The sequence below is a fragment of the Drosophila pseudoobscura genome, chromosome X (assembly GCF_009870125.1).
Source record: "Drosophila pseudoobscura strain MV-25-SWS-2005 chromosome X, UCI_Dpse_MV25, whole genome shotgun sequence".
Classification (NCBI taxonomy): domain Eukaryota; kingdom Metazoa; phylum Arthropoda; class Insecta; order Diptera; family Drosophilidae; genus Drosophila; species Drosophila pseudoobscura.
This window is the reverse complement of record NC_046683.1, coordinates 17,841,006-17,855,066: the sequence shown is the minus strand read 5'-3', so window position 1 is coordinate 17,855,066 and position 14,061 is coordinate 17,841,006. Positions and strand designations below refer to the sequence as shown.

At 47.4% G+C, this 14,061-nt stretch overlaps 3 protein-coding genes across 3 annotated transcripts; 1 reads left to right on the top strand and 2 right to left on the bottom strand.

Moving 5' to 3' along the window:
• Window positions 1-331: 331 nt before the first annotated feature.
• Window positions 332-2,236, bottom strand: ATbp ((A+T)-stretch binding protein). Its single transcript, XM_002133835.3, has 2 exons — window positions 1,959-2,236; window positions 332-1,891 (listed from the first exon to the last, which is right to left on the bottom strand). The coding sequence occupies exons 1-2, from the start codon at window positions 2,136-2,138 to the stop codon at window positions 944-946; spliced, it is 1,128 nt and encodes a 375-aa protein (XP_002133871.1). The 5' UTR covers window positions 2,139-2,236; the 3' UTR covers window positions 332-943.
• Window positions 2,237-3,782: 1,546 nt separating this feature from the next.
• LOC6901171 (uncharacterized) lies at window positions 3,783-8,596 on the top strand. The gene is made up of 2 exons (XM_002133836.3): window positions 3,783-5,230; window positions 5,297-8,596. Exons 1-2 carry the CDS (start codon window positions 4,808-4,810, stop codon window positions 7,850-7,852), a joined length of 2,979 nt encoding a protein of 992 aa, XP_002133872.2. The 5' UTR covers window positions 3,783-4,807; the 3' UTR covers window positions 7,853-8,596.
• Window positions 8,597-8,635: 39 nt separating this feature from the next.
• On the bottom strand, window positions 8,636-11,894 carry su(f) (cleavage stimulation factor subunit su(f)). The gene is made up of 9 exons (XM_002133837.3): window positions 11,620-11,894; window positions 11,238-11,560; window positions 10,908-11,183; window positions 10,530-10,833; window positions 10,047-10,238; window positions 9,568-9,981; window positions 9,404-9,511; window positions 9,042-9,339; window positions 8,636-8,976 (listed from the first exon to the last, which is right to left on the bottom strand). The coding sequence occupies exons 1-9, from the start codon at window positions 11,722-11,724 to the stop codon at window positions 8,729-8,731; spliced, it is 2,268 nt and encodes a 755-aa protein (XP_002133873.2). The 5' UTR covers window positions 11,725-11,894; the 3' UTR covers window positions 8,636-8,728.
• Window positions 11,895-14,061: the final 2,167 nt, after the last annotated feature.

The following is a 14,061-nucleotide window of genomic DNA, read 5'->3' as shown; positions in this document are numbered from 1 at the left end:
CTTTAACATTAAATTTGTGACATTTCCATTGACATTCACCATTCAACGGTGAACCATACAGAGGAAAATATAGAAAATTCATTCATGGATCTGATACAATTATTTGTCCTTTAAACAGCGCGGAAAGCTCTTAAAACAGCAGTAAACTCAAAAACGACCAATCTCCAAGTTAGCGAATGTCCCCGCTATAAAAATGCATGGGCGGAGATATTTCTATATGCCATATACATATATGTATCTCTGTATAGGACCTCTGCAAGGTCCTACAAAGGTTCGGCAATAAAAGAAGCGCGTTCATATTGCCGTTCTCCCCAGATGTTATACAGCATCGTTTTAAACAGATTTGAAAGTGTTTTATGTATTTTTTTCTTTTGATTTCGTTGGTATTGCATTTCGCTTATATGTTATTGCTGACTAGTTGACTGGACGCACATACACCGCATTTGCTGAGTATCCGTCTATTATGACGTCATATTAGCCACAGCAACACTTGAAACAACTGACTAACGGCCTCGAAACGAAATTGCTGTTTTGTGGCATTATCTATTTGTAACTTGGGGCTTAGATACTAACCTGTAACTGTAACTGCAATATCTTAGCCACTATATAAAAGACTGCATATATGTATGTATAGTATCTAGGTATCTAGATCGTAATTAACCGCTAATGCACACTGCCGAATCATCGGGGGGTTAACATAACCTCGCAGAACATTAACACTACATGTACATTGGCTAAACGGTGACCAGGGACCTAAGCCTTAATTAAATATATGTATATATATTATGGTTTTTAAGTGTAGTTTAGCATACAAACTTAGACTAATAAGGGGGAGGGAGAAACTAGCATCTAGTCAGATTGATCCTGCAAGGACTTGCAGGGCTTTAAACAAGTGTGTGCAGGGAGAGAGGTAGCCTATGGAGTGGAAAAGCATGTATGACGTCTAGAACCGCTGCGGAAGGATCTCGCTCTTGATACCCCGGAGCGCGTGCTTTTTCTTTCGGTGCGTGGACAAGTTGCATGATTGCTTAAAGGAGGCACTGCATAGCTCGCAATTGAAGCGCCGCTCTTTGCTATGCACTACACGGTGCAGCTCCATGCGCGACTTGTACTTAAACTTCAGGCCGCACGTCTCGTAGTCGCAGATGTACCAACGCTCCCCGTCGTCCGAGGAGACAGCGCTCCCGGCGCTGGCCGTGGTACTGTTTGAGTCCTTGGGCAGCTCTTGGGTGGAAAGCAGCGCCGCTGCCATAGCTGTTGAGGGGCCCACTGACATGCTGAGCGTGGAGAGACCACTTCCCGTCAGTACCCCCGCCTGCTGCTGCATGACCGAATGACTGCCAGTCACATTTGGCGGGGTGGTGCTGACTGTAGTAGATGTGCTAACGTTGGCGCTGACGAAGCCCGTCGTAGGCGGGGGCGGTGGTACCGCCGCTGGCCCCAGCTGTGGCAAGTGGTAGATGGTGGCATTGGAAGCGGCCGCTGCTGCTTGCATCTCCGGTGGCAGGGTAAGGCATGGAGGCTCAATCTTAATGTCTATGCCGCTGCTGCTCCGAGTACTGCTTTCATTGGCAGCGGCAGCGGCAGCAGAAGCCACCGCTACAGCATTCGCATGCAACTCGGCCAGCTCCTTAGCGACATCGCGCTGCTGCTGTTGTTGAAGTTGTTGTTGCTGCTGGTGTTGCTGTTGCTGTTGGTGTTGCTGTTGCTGGGCTTCGTGAATGTCCATTTCGCGTTGGTCATCCTCTGAGTACTTGGTAGAGCAGTGGTAGAGGGCCAAGGGAACTGTCACTGAAGTTACACTACCTGCGCCCTGGGACGTCGTCGCGCCAGAAGTGGCTGCTGCCGCCTCCACATCCGTCAAGCAGTAGCTGGATGTTCGACTGTGTTCCTAAAGTGGGTCGAGATTTATTAAATCAGTAAGAGACGCCTGAAGGGTGTTCAACCATCAGGCTTACCTTGGCAACGCCATGGAGAAAATTATGTTCATCCTGTATGTGCTTCCAGAACTGATCCTGTGTCTGTAGTTCCTCCTGGCATGTGTGGCAGACTATCCAGAAGCTATCGCCAGAGAGACAGAACTCCCCCAGTTTGGTGTAGATCTTGTTATTCTTGCTGAGAATGCGCGGAAAACCCATTGCGTTGTTGTTTGTTTATATGCTCCAGGTTGAGCTGTAGCCCTGCTCATTACTGTCACAGGTTTCCAATAGGGATGGACGATATTAACAGATACGTTAACTTATCGCAGATATTTTTAAATCACCTTTTCCGGCTGCTACAATTCACAAGCCGAATTCATGTATTGTCACAGTTTTTCGATATGGTATTCGGAGTAAATATATTTTCATAAGCCAGTATTAAGACAATAGCATAGTAATCAGATCCAAAAATAGTCTTAGCGAGCAAAACTAGGATGATTGGCATTTTTTTTCTGTGCGCTGTTTGCCGAGAACTATTAAGATCAGAAAAATAAAATACCGATTAATACTAGAAAAACAGCCGATGAGCATTAACCACACAGTGTATAGATGTAAAAGTTAGTGCGGAGAGTTTAGAATATTTCAGGCTAGATATGAAATTTTTAAAAGTGGAATAGCTTATCAAATTTTCTATTACCTTATGTACGCTGTTTCGCATATTTTGAAAATAAATTTGGCTTGTTTTAGCTTTAAATGTATCTTGCATCTCTTCTGGATGTTTCGTTGTATACAAAATATCGGAACTAGTTTTGTTCGGCATTTCGTCCATAGACGATTTCCAAGAAATAACCGATAATATTGTGGAAATAATCCTATTTTTGTACATTTACAATCCAATCCCAAAATATAAAAATAGTAATGTATTATTGTAATAAAAATGGGGTTGATTTACTAAAAAAATGCATCCCCATGGAATTCTTTGGAAAATTTTAAAGACTGGTACCACTAACCATACAGTATATAGATGTACCAGTTACAGAACGAACATATCGCAAACGAACTTTCTGCGTACGCTCCCAGGTTCTTCGGGTATCATGATTTTTGTTAGTTAGATAGTTAGATTAGTGTCAATATTTTTTAGTAAAATTTTCAAAAGACCACAACTCCAACAACAAATCGAAAAAATTAATTTTATGTGTGTATATTTGACTTTTTTTTTACAGGTTAAATTGTATAAAATTGAAAAAATTATGTTACTATTTTGTTAAGCATTATTTAATCGTTAATTTGTAAACCCGATACTTTAAAAATATAGGTATACATTTATTTTGGGTAACACCCAGAAAGAAGTGTTTCCGACCCCTAAAGTCGATATAGCCATGTCTGTCTGTCTGGCCGTCCTGATAAGAGCCTAGATCTCAGAGACAATTGTATTTTAAAATTTCGCCCGCCCCTTCCGCTCCCACAAAGAACGAAAATCTGTGGCATCCACAATCATTCATAGAGAATGATCATGTCATCAATTAATTTGCATTTGCGATACCACTTCCACGCGCTTACTCAATATATTTCTCTCTCTCTCTCTCAAACATTCTTCTTCGTGCAGTGTGCGCCTTCTGACGGAAGGGCGAGAGATATAACGGCTGGTGTTGTTTTGAGAAGGGCGAGAGCGGGAAGAGAGAAACATATAAAATTCGAATCAAATAGGCCATTACGTGGAAGCGCAAAATTTATCATTAAAACACAGCTAGTGCTTCGGGGTCTGAGTTGACAGTCCTACCAGAGTCTAAATATATGGTATAGGTTACATAAATCATATGACATATGTAGGTTTATGTATGAATCCTCTGACTCTTTTATCGAGATCTGATGGGAAAAAAGTTGATTTGGCAACACTGGCTAAGCTTTAAGCAAAGCTGAGTACGTTATAGCTGTTTCGAAAAGCAAAGAAGTACGTGATAGCGCCAACATTTAATCGGTGAAGGCAGCTGTGGCTAGCACGATCAGTGCTGTAGTCCTAGCTCTTTTTGGCCGGTTTTAAATATTAAAAACATAAGGCTGGTGGAGGCTGAGTATGGAAATAGTAACCAATGTTTTTAAGTATCTAGAATTTCCACGGCTTATCAGCAATTTTGAAACACGGCACCGAAATGTGATTTTAAAAGCGAATTAAATGGATTTACTGAATACGCCGATGGCAGTACACATTAAAATCTACTTCGATTGATAGCTCGATGTACGCTTCATGATTAAGTGCGATTCAGATCGCGGTTTAAGTACATTTCTTTATAGGTTTTCATCACAATGAATAAGCAGAAACCCAGGTCCCACAAAAGTCGTCATTACATTTTACGGCATCGTGAGTTGAGTCGAAAGCATTGAGAGCTCTACCTGTTACGCGCCCACATGCACACGCGCGCACACAGACTCACACCCATTCAATACAGTGGTGGACAGGGGACAGGGCACAGGGGACACGATAAAGCAACGAAGCAGCAGTATAAGCAGGGGATAGCAAAGACCAAAGATGAAGCAGCTGGCCGACAAAGAACGGCTTGAACGAGATTCCGAGGCTGGAACCGGTGTTGGTGTGGCCGTAAGTATGTGTGTGTCCGTGCGTGTTTATGTGCCATGTTTAAGCCAGCCAAGAGCGAGTTTGTTGGCCCGAATGTGGCTTTACAATTTTCACAACGTGAGAGAGCCGAGAAAGACGCTGCGCAGTCGCTGTCCCAGTCAGAGTCGAAGACATTTAGGGATTACACTTACCGTTACTGTTTCGGATGCTCGCGGAGGCCCGCGGAACAGAGAGGTTCCACGACACAGATTAAAAAGTGAAACCTACGCAGAGGTCAAGTTAAAAAAGAGAAGACGGATCTGAGCGCTGGAGAATGCGTCAGAAATGTGGCACTGTCTACACCTGGAACTGTGCTGGGGAGCTGTATGCCATCGAGTGCGCCCTCTGCGAGGAGCGGCCGCTTTGCACGCTTAGCGAGTTCACCGCACATATGGAGGTTTGGCACTCCGACTGGGAGGCCGAGGCGGCAGACGCTTCCGCCGATGACGAGGCTTCTTCATATGCAGATTCAGCTGCACCTGCAGCAGCCGTAGATGAGCTGATGCAGGAGGTGCTGGCAGAACAGCGCACCAGCGAAGCGGACAATGAGTTAAAGCATCAGCTGGTCCAGCAGCTGAACGCCATGGATCAGCCAGTGGCAGAGGCAGAGACAGAGGTAGAGGTTGGGGCAGAGGTAGAGGCAGAGGCAGCACCAGAACCGACCGTTGTCAGTGAGCAAGTAAAGTTCGCCCTTGAGGTGAGTAGAGTTTGCATGATGCGACCATAATACAATCTGATACGAGTATTACCTTCACATACACAGAACCCCGCGCCTGTGCCGGAGGGCCAGCGGCTGACCACACAGCACGTCAACCAGCTTATCGAACTGTACCGCGCGGAGCCACGTCTCTGGAACCAGTCGCACGCGCAATTCCACGATACGGAACTGTGCCGTAAGTCCTGGCGCCGTATCACGGACACCTGGAGCGTGCACTGCGGCCGCCGCTTCACTGTCACCGACGTCCGCATACGAGTCTCCACGCTATGCCAGCGCTTCATCAAACAGCGCGAGCGCCTCGAGGCTGACGGTGAGCTCGACGACTCCGTCAAGTTCGTCCACTACGACCAGTTGGGCTTCCTCTGCGAGCAGCAGGCGCTGCTGAAACGCCAGCAGCACTTCGTTCGCGAGAACCGCAAGTTGATCGAGCTGTATGAGCATTACCCGATCTTCTGGCACAATGCCCACAAGCGACAGCGATGCGCGGACACTGTGAGGGGGCGCCACGAGGCGCTCCGCGACCTTCAACTGGCTTTGCGCCTGTCTGGCATTAATCTGTCGTCGCTGGTCATTAAGCGGCGGTTGCAGTCTCTGCGGAAACGATATCGTATGGAGAAGATACGCTATCTGCACTGCGTGGTGGAGGGCAAGCAGGCGGATTTCGTCGCCGGCTTCGAGCACTACGAGGAGATGGAGTTCCTCCATAAACACATTGATCCATATGTGTGCGCTGTCTGCGGCAAGATCTTTGAGAATTTAGCGAGTCATCAGGCGCACGTGCAAAGCAACTGCAATATACAGATGGAAATGGATGTTGGCCCAGAGAAAGAAGCTGAAGATGGGGAGGATGCGGCGGGGGCCCTGCGGGGGGAGCAGTCGGAACCTGTGCAGAAGGAGGAACAGGAAGTAGACTTTCTTCAGGACGTCGAGTACCCACATCAGCAGGAACAGAACTTTCGGCAGGTGGAGAATCTCCCTGTAGAGGACCTTCACCCGAGTGCAATCCTCCAGCAGGCTCCAGGTACTCCTCAAGTGGAGACGAATGAAGATCTCCAAAAGCTGGAAAATATCCCGCAGGTGACGGAACTTCTGGCGAATGTCCAGGAGGCGGATGAGCCTACACTAGAGCAACCCATCGTGGAGGGTACAGCAGCTTCTGCCCCCGGCCGCGATCAGGACACCTCTCTGACCACTTTGTCCGAAGCCTGTTCCACCACGGAACTGGAAGCTTCGTCCGTGGTGCCATCAGAGTTGGAACCAAGAGAGAGCTCGCCCGTCCGCCTCAGCCGGCAGCAGACACTAAAGCTGATCAAGCTGTACCGAGCGAACGTGTGCCTGTGGGATCCCAACCATCTGGACTACCATATCCGCAAACATCGCCGCCTGGCTTGGCAGAGAGTCACGGACGAGCTAAACACGAGCGAGTGCACAGGCAAGGGCCAGAAATTCAGCTGGCAGATGTTGCACCGAAAGATCACGGACTACACGAAGTATTACCGCCGGGAGCGACAGAGGGATCAGAAGGAGACCACTAGCTGGAGCTTCTACGAAGAATTCCGCTTTCTGGACGACGTGCTTCCCATCAGCTGTGAAATACAGAAAACGCTTAACCAGCGGGACAGCACCCTCAAGATCATCACCGTATACCAGAGCTATGCCCAGCTCTGGTGCACCGACCACCCGGACTACACGAAGCGGCGGCAGCGTCAGCGGCAGCTGGAATCTCTCTGCACACGCCTGCAGGAGGAGTGCAACCTGCAGATTACCGTGGAGCGACTCAAGGGCCGGCTGATCGAATTCCGCTGCCAGTATCGGCAGTGCAAGGAAGCGCGGATAGCGGCCATCAAGAAGTCCGAACCCTGGACTCCCGAATACGAGTACTACGAGCAACTTCGCTTCCTCGAGCTCCACGTATCACCTTTCGTTTGCCCCCGCTGCACGGCCACATTCAAGCGGCGCACAGACTTCTTGCAGCACGAGCGCAACGTTCACCTGGATCAGGAGAAGGTCCTGAACGGCGAATATGGATTCGTGAGGCGACGCAGATGTCGAAAGGACAAGGACAGCCCCAATGACCTAGCCAACATCTGCCATATTTGCGGCCTAAAGTTCTCGCTGCGCAACAGTCTACTGGCGCACCTGAGGCGGCATCTCGGCCAGCGCACTCACATCTGCTCGGAGTGTCCCAAGAAGTTCTTCAACTCGACGGCCCTACGCGTTCACCAGCGCACACACAGCAAGGAGCTGCCCTACGTGTGCGAGCACTGCGCCCGGGGCTTCGTCAACGCCAGCAAGCTCAATCAGCACGTGAAGCGGCACCGCAACCAACGCGACTTCCCCTGCAACCGCTGCGACAAGGCGTTCTACACTGCCCACGAGCGCGACCGGCACATTCGCGCCCACCTAAACATACGCGACAAGGTCTGCCCCCACTGTTCGCGGGCCTTTGTCGTAGGCAGCGCTTACTACTCCCACCTCAACCTCCACCGCAGCGAGAAGCGCTATTCCTGCGCCAACTGCGGTCGCCGCTTTGCGCAGTACGCCGGCCTGTACAAGCACCGCCGACGCTGTGTTCCCACTGATGTGCAGGCCGAGGCTTAATTAGGGACCAGGATCCCTCCTACGCCGCCGACTTGGCCGTCCATTCTTCCAGATTATTGTCATCCATGCTTAGTTAATGAAATTTCGATTTTTACCACATCACTGATGACTAGAATCCTGTTGGTTTATTAGACCTTTCCTGTGTCTAGTTTAGTTCGATTTCTCATGCACAAAATTATAAATTAATTCGTACTCGCTTATCGTTAATTAAGTAAATTGATTGTCCAAATATCCATATTCATTTTGTATATATACTAATACATTATTTGTATATACATTTGTAAGTAAAAGGGTCTTTCTGCTACGTGGAACTAAGGGTAGAAAGGGAGATTCTCATGACTTTGGCAAGCCGAAGCTTCTGTTTCCCCAAAATCTTAAAATTAGAGTGTGTCTTGTTCACTTTTTGTAACATTTTAAAATCAAATCGATATTCAGAAAATAAATTAAAAGAAAAAATAAAGATTGCGTTCCGTTTAGACATGCTCTGAACCGATTTCGAATAAATTTAGAAACAGGCTGCGCCTCTTGTTGGGTGTTTTTCACATATTAGGAGCGTGACGAACTTTCCAGTTGGTTGATAAGAGAATCATTCAAGCCTAAAAGAGGGTAGGTACTAATTGTCTATTTGTCAATCCACGCTACTTTCCTTCCATTTCAACAGTTCAATCTTCCCGCTGCGACGCCTCTTATGCAGAAATTCGTTCACTTTCTACAATAAAATGGTGTAATAATCATTTTCCAAGGAACAATAAATGATGCATAAGTTTCCAATATTAATATAAATATTTTTCTTGATTTGCTTTTGTATTTGTTGTAAATGCTGTAGTTAAAAAAATGGTTGGAACTGTGTAGGACCAGCAGCATGGGCTTCAGTTCTTAGTTGGATTTGGCGAAACGCTTCAATTGGCGTAGGCGGTAAATGTCGTGTGCGGGAGGGGCAGAAGGGTGTAAGTCATCGTCGCTGTCATCGCCACCTGGCAACAGGCGACGGCGACGTGGTGGTATCGCCGTCACGCTGTGCTGCACCCCCGTGTACGTGCTGGTGTCCACAATCCAGTGCACCGATTTTGCCAAATCGAAGATTTTGGGCGACAGTTCATTGTCGCCATTGGGTAATGGAGCCGCTGGGAAGATGCAAACGGTAACCCCTTAGTTCTTAGCCAAATTGATAAGGACAAATAACACTTACAGTCGGGCAGATTGAGGCGCATGAATATATCGAAGAGAAGCTCGACGCTGACGAAGGGGCCGCGGAAGGAATTGGGCGGCGGCAGGCCTGCACAGAGTGAGGCCAAAGCCGGCGGTTGGGGAAACACACCGCCTGCTAGCGGATGGGAACCAGGATGGGCGCACGGACGGGGCTTGTAGGGTATCATCTGCCTGAAATCGGGACGCGGCAGCGGGGCGGTCGCCTCGCTATCCCCCTCGGCGTCGCCATTATTCTGGTTCTGAACTCCACCAACCTTATTAAGGATGATCCCTCCAATCTGTTGTTGTTGAAAAACAGCGAAAATATAAAAGTATAATATAAAAGACTTAAAAGTAACTCACCTCAGCATATCCTATGGACTTTAGCTCGGTGGGGGTGCAGGGGAACAGGTCGAGGAACTTATATCGGTCCACCAGCTGGGCGGTTTCCTTTCCCTCGTATTCTTTAAGCTGCACAAGAAAGGATTCTTTCGAGATCAGTTGGAAAAAATGTTGCGGAAACGTACATTCTCAAAGACTGCGCTGCGACGACGTTCCACCTTGACGATGCTGGACAGATCTCCGATGTTCGCCTCGAACTCGAGGAAACGGTTCCAAACCTCCACACTCTTGTGTGGCGACAGACCGCCCGAGCTGAGCACGCGCTCGAAGAGGACACGGGTGTTGTTGTCCTCGTTGAGATGCGAGAGGTAGTCGATGTAGCACATGACGTAGTCGGGACTGCCCCCGAAGCGTTTCAGACCCAGCTCGAATATTCGGAATGCAATCTCCTTGTCCTTTGAGCAGTAGTACTCCATAAGCGCAGCGGCAACGAAAATGTGATAGCGACAGCGGACATCCTCGCGCGCCTTCTTGAAGATGCCTCGCGCAGATTTAATGCCCTCAGCGCGACGGGCGAACTGCATGTACTGCACATATACCTGGAACGATAAAAATAGAGGTCATCTATTTGCTCAGATCTTGCTTTGAATCCTAGTTCTCCTACCAGAGTGGGGTCGATGTCTGGGTGCATGATCAGCTTGTTGTACATGGAGTGAACTTTCTCGTACTTGAGACGTCCCTCCTCGAAATCAGCGTAGGCAAAGTAAAGCAGCGCGTTACGATTAAGGACGCCGTTGATCGATCGCTCAAGGATGTTGGCGCATTCGTCAGCGAATATCTTTGCTGCCTGTACATCCTGCAAGAGAATATACAATGGATTAGTATATGTACTTGGTACTTGTAAATGAGTAGGCAAGTAAAACGCGTGCGACCAGAACCAAGGGCAACGTGGCAAGCGACTGCATTGTACCAGTACCAGCACCAGCACCAGCACCAGTGCGTGCCACATTACCTAAGGGGCGACACTTCAGAGTAACTGCAACAATAGACGTGATTTGCTTTGGATTTTGATTTGGCAAGTAAAGTGCCGAATCGAGTCTATTCTATTTGCTTCACTACAGATCAGGCTGATGAGACTACTACGCACGCCTTTCTCGCTGAGGACGCGTGCGCTGGTGTCCAGGAACTGTGATGCCTGGTGCCACACGGCCGGATGGTGAGTAAGCACCAGCAGACACTGCTCAGTGGCGAACATGACGCGACGGGTGACCAGGGCAGTGTCCTCGGTTCGAAGTGGATTCGATTTCTCGTAGGTGATGAAGCGTTTCCACAGCTCCACTTGTTTGACCTCCTCTTTAGTGAGTGTGGGTGGCACTGCGGGCAAATTTCGGTTAAGACCCTTCGTATGATACTCTAGTTCCTTGGCCACGCGGCGTGCATTCATGTAATCCCTGGTGGGTCGCACGAAAAAGAGAGTAAGGAATGTGAATTGGCTTAAAGAACAAATGGCGCAAATGGGATTTACTTGGAACGCTCCAGGCTCATCTTCTCGGATATGATGGGATTGATGTTTTGCTCGAAGGATATGTAGTCCTTCCACAGATGCTCAATGCCCACGATGGGCGTAACAACCGCCTTCTGATAGACACGGCGCACAGCGGTGATTTTTTGGTTCTCCGCGTAATTGCCCACCGCCTCGACTCCGCGCAGAAAATAAATGTAGTCCTGCCATATACTGAACGAGTGCAAGTCCATGCCAATCTTCTCCAGTGCAAAGTCATAAGCTTGTGCCATCTTCTCTCTATTTTGCATAATTTATGTTATTGATGTTGGTGAATTGGCTCTTCCCACTTACTTGTGTGTGCTGAGACCAGACTTGGTATCTTTCACGTACGTCAGATACAACTTCCAAAGATCAATATTGAGTATTTTGACTAAACACCGCTGGAATAACTTCTCTACCCGCTCGTAGTAGCGACTCCGCATCTCCATCTCAATGTAGAGCTTCCAGTAGCGGGCAGTAGTGGGAAAGACGCTCACCAGTGACTCGTAAAGGCTGCGCACCTCGTGGATGGGCCGGGAATGGGCCTCACGCAACATCACCGACCAGGACTCAATGTTGTACGGACGCAGTTCGACGACCTGCTGGGCCCGCACCAGTCGCTCCATGCCCCATTCCTGTTGGTAAGAGGAACCATTAGCCGAATAAAACAATTTAAATTTAAAATATCACATACTATGTCAATTTTGATGAGGTCCCGTGCAGACGTCATTGTGTTTTGACTTGTTGTTGCCGCTCGACTAGATGCCGGCGGTTGGCCTAAGGCCTTTGATTGCGCCATTTTGCCTATTTTTCGTTCTTAAGGAAGCTGTTGCAAGTCTCTTGACTGCAACAGACAACACGTACACGTACAAAAAACCTACTTTGAAAACTCCAAATTAATAAATAATTTAGCAATGCGGCTTCGATACGCTAACCGAGTTGATATACAAATTGCATCCCTGTTGCTATCGGTTAGGGGTACTTGATACCTTTTGTTGTAAGTTTCGATTTCCATATTCAGTCCGAGATTCGATCTGAGCAATAAAAACATATTCAAAATTGAATACACAAATGTAAATTCAAATAAATTTAATTGTATAAAAAGAATGATGACCATCGATGACCATTCATCGATATTATCGGAACAGGTGGCAGCACTGGCCCTTCCAGAAGCAAAGCAAACATAACGACAGCCGTCAGCCTCAGGCAAAGAACCCAAACGAAACAATCAAGCGTGGCAATCAAACAAAACGAAACGCATTTATCAGCATAAGCATTCAATAAGAACGTTTGGAATTATTATTTTGTATTGAATTTAAGACGAACTGTGCGTGTGTATGGAAACTAGGATCGCCCATAGCGGAAAAATTAAGTGATAAATAGGAAAAGTACGAGCTCCGCTCGCATTTACACACGAACATACTAAGCCACAGCGACTGGCACAACAGGAGTGGGACCGACCAGCTGTTGTGGGTACGACGACTACGAAGCGATAGCGGTACATTCACTTTCTTGGTAAGCAATCAATACGGTTTATTGTGCTCTTTTTTGTTTGATTTGTTACTCGTAACACATTTGAATTATTTGTTCGCTGGCATGGCGCCGTTGCAAGTGCGGCCGCTGACGATGATATGAGGACGATGGTGGTCTTGCAGATGTGGGTGCCCTTTTTGTTGTTTGCTGCCGATGCTTATATTCTGACGGCGTTATCATTTCTGCTTCCTGTCTTTCTATTGACCGACACCATTGGCCAGGCCTACACCACGACAACCATGCGGGATCTCTTCGTTCCTTGCGCTGTTTGTTTATGTTTGACATTGCGCGTATGCATGGGTTGAGTGTGTGTGTGTGTGTGTGTGTGTGTGTGTGATAAGGGAGAATAAGTGTGTCACACAGCAGTGGCTCGCTTTTATGTCAAAGCGGAGCCTTCTGCTGACTACGTGCTCCCGTTACACCCACTTGCATACACATGTACGAGTATGTATACTTGTATTTATTAACGCCGGCAAATGCATGTCACTCATTGGAAAAGGCACATTATCAGACCACACTGCCGACAACTTTTGCTTTTGTTCTTAATTGTGTATATCCTTCTACGCACATATGTACGTTTATATGTGTGTATGTATGTACAAGTGGCCCGAGCCTGGCGGGAGGAGAGGACGGTGCCGTTCCTGCTTTCCCCCTCCTGCCCGCAGGGGCAACGTTGCCTACATTTGGGCGCAGTTGGGTTCATTGGAGCTTGCGCATGTTTCTGTGGAATTACTCGTACGCCAATAATTTGTATTGCGTATTCTCTATGCTCCCACACATATAGAGAAAATTACTGTGAAATATGTGCACATGTATGTACATAAGTGCATACAGTACATAGGTGCAACCTTATAGAACTTAACCCCACCCGCTTGCATACCCTTGCTGAGTGTATTCAATGTGCCCAGATTTTCGCAAAGCTAAGAAAGAGCCTTTGCGATCCTAGATTTAGGTACAAAGCTGTACATAGCTGCGGTAGGAACGATCGCTTGAAGTTTTAGTGCATTTTGCGTCACATAATACAGACATAATCAGGCAATACAGCACCAGGAGCATGCTCTACAAGGAGGGTATCCCAGTTATATTGACTTAAATTCAAGTATTTTATATATGAACATAATGGAACTGTTATGGGATCGAAAACACTTCCTTCTGGCTGTTATATATGTACAAGAATCTAACACGCCCCTTTACTCTTTGAGGACCGGGTATTATTAATCATTAGTTATAAAGTTATGAGGATCTGACCACTACAGCGAGTAGGAAGCGCCCCTGGGCGTGTCTCTTTCAACCACTTTAAGTGCATACTTTTAGGAAGTATACCCAGGTCAGGGTTGTTTTAAGTGCTTGCCCCGTCACCACCTTAAATCGGAAATAATTTGTAAGATACACGGACAGACTCATGAATGCGATAACATTACCTAGTAGACTATCAGGACTATCTCCCAGTACAGTTGGGAGTCCACCAGAATTGGGTCAGACTTACATATAATGCTCGATACGATGTTAAAAAAACGATTAGCCGTCGAGACATCTATAACATCTATAATCTATAACATCCATAAGACAACGTTCCCAAATTTTAAGGGAAAGGATCACAATG

Bases quoted from the DNA above. Each gene is read 5' to 3' on its own strand.
- ATbp (XM_002133835.3), bottom strand. From the start codon at position 2,138: ATGGGTTTTCCGCGCATTCTCAGCAAGAATAACAAGATCTACACCAAA. The intron at 1,892-1,958 runs GTAAGCCTGATG...GACCCACTTTAG, and splicing joins TTCTCCATGGCGTTGCCAAG to GAACACAGTCGAACATCCAG.
- LOC6901171 (XM_002133836.3), top strand. From the start codon at position 4,808: ATGCGTCAGAAATGTGGCACTGTCTACACCTGGAACTGTGCTGGGGAG. The intron at 5,231-5,296 runs GTGAGTAGAGTT...TCACATACACAG, and splicing joins AAGTAAAGTTCGCCCTTGAG to AACCCCGCGCCTGTGCCGGA.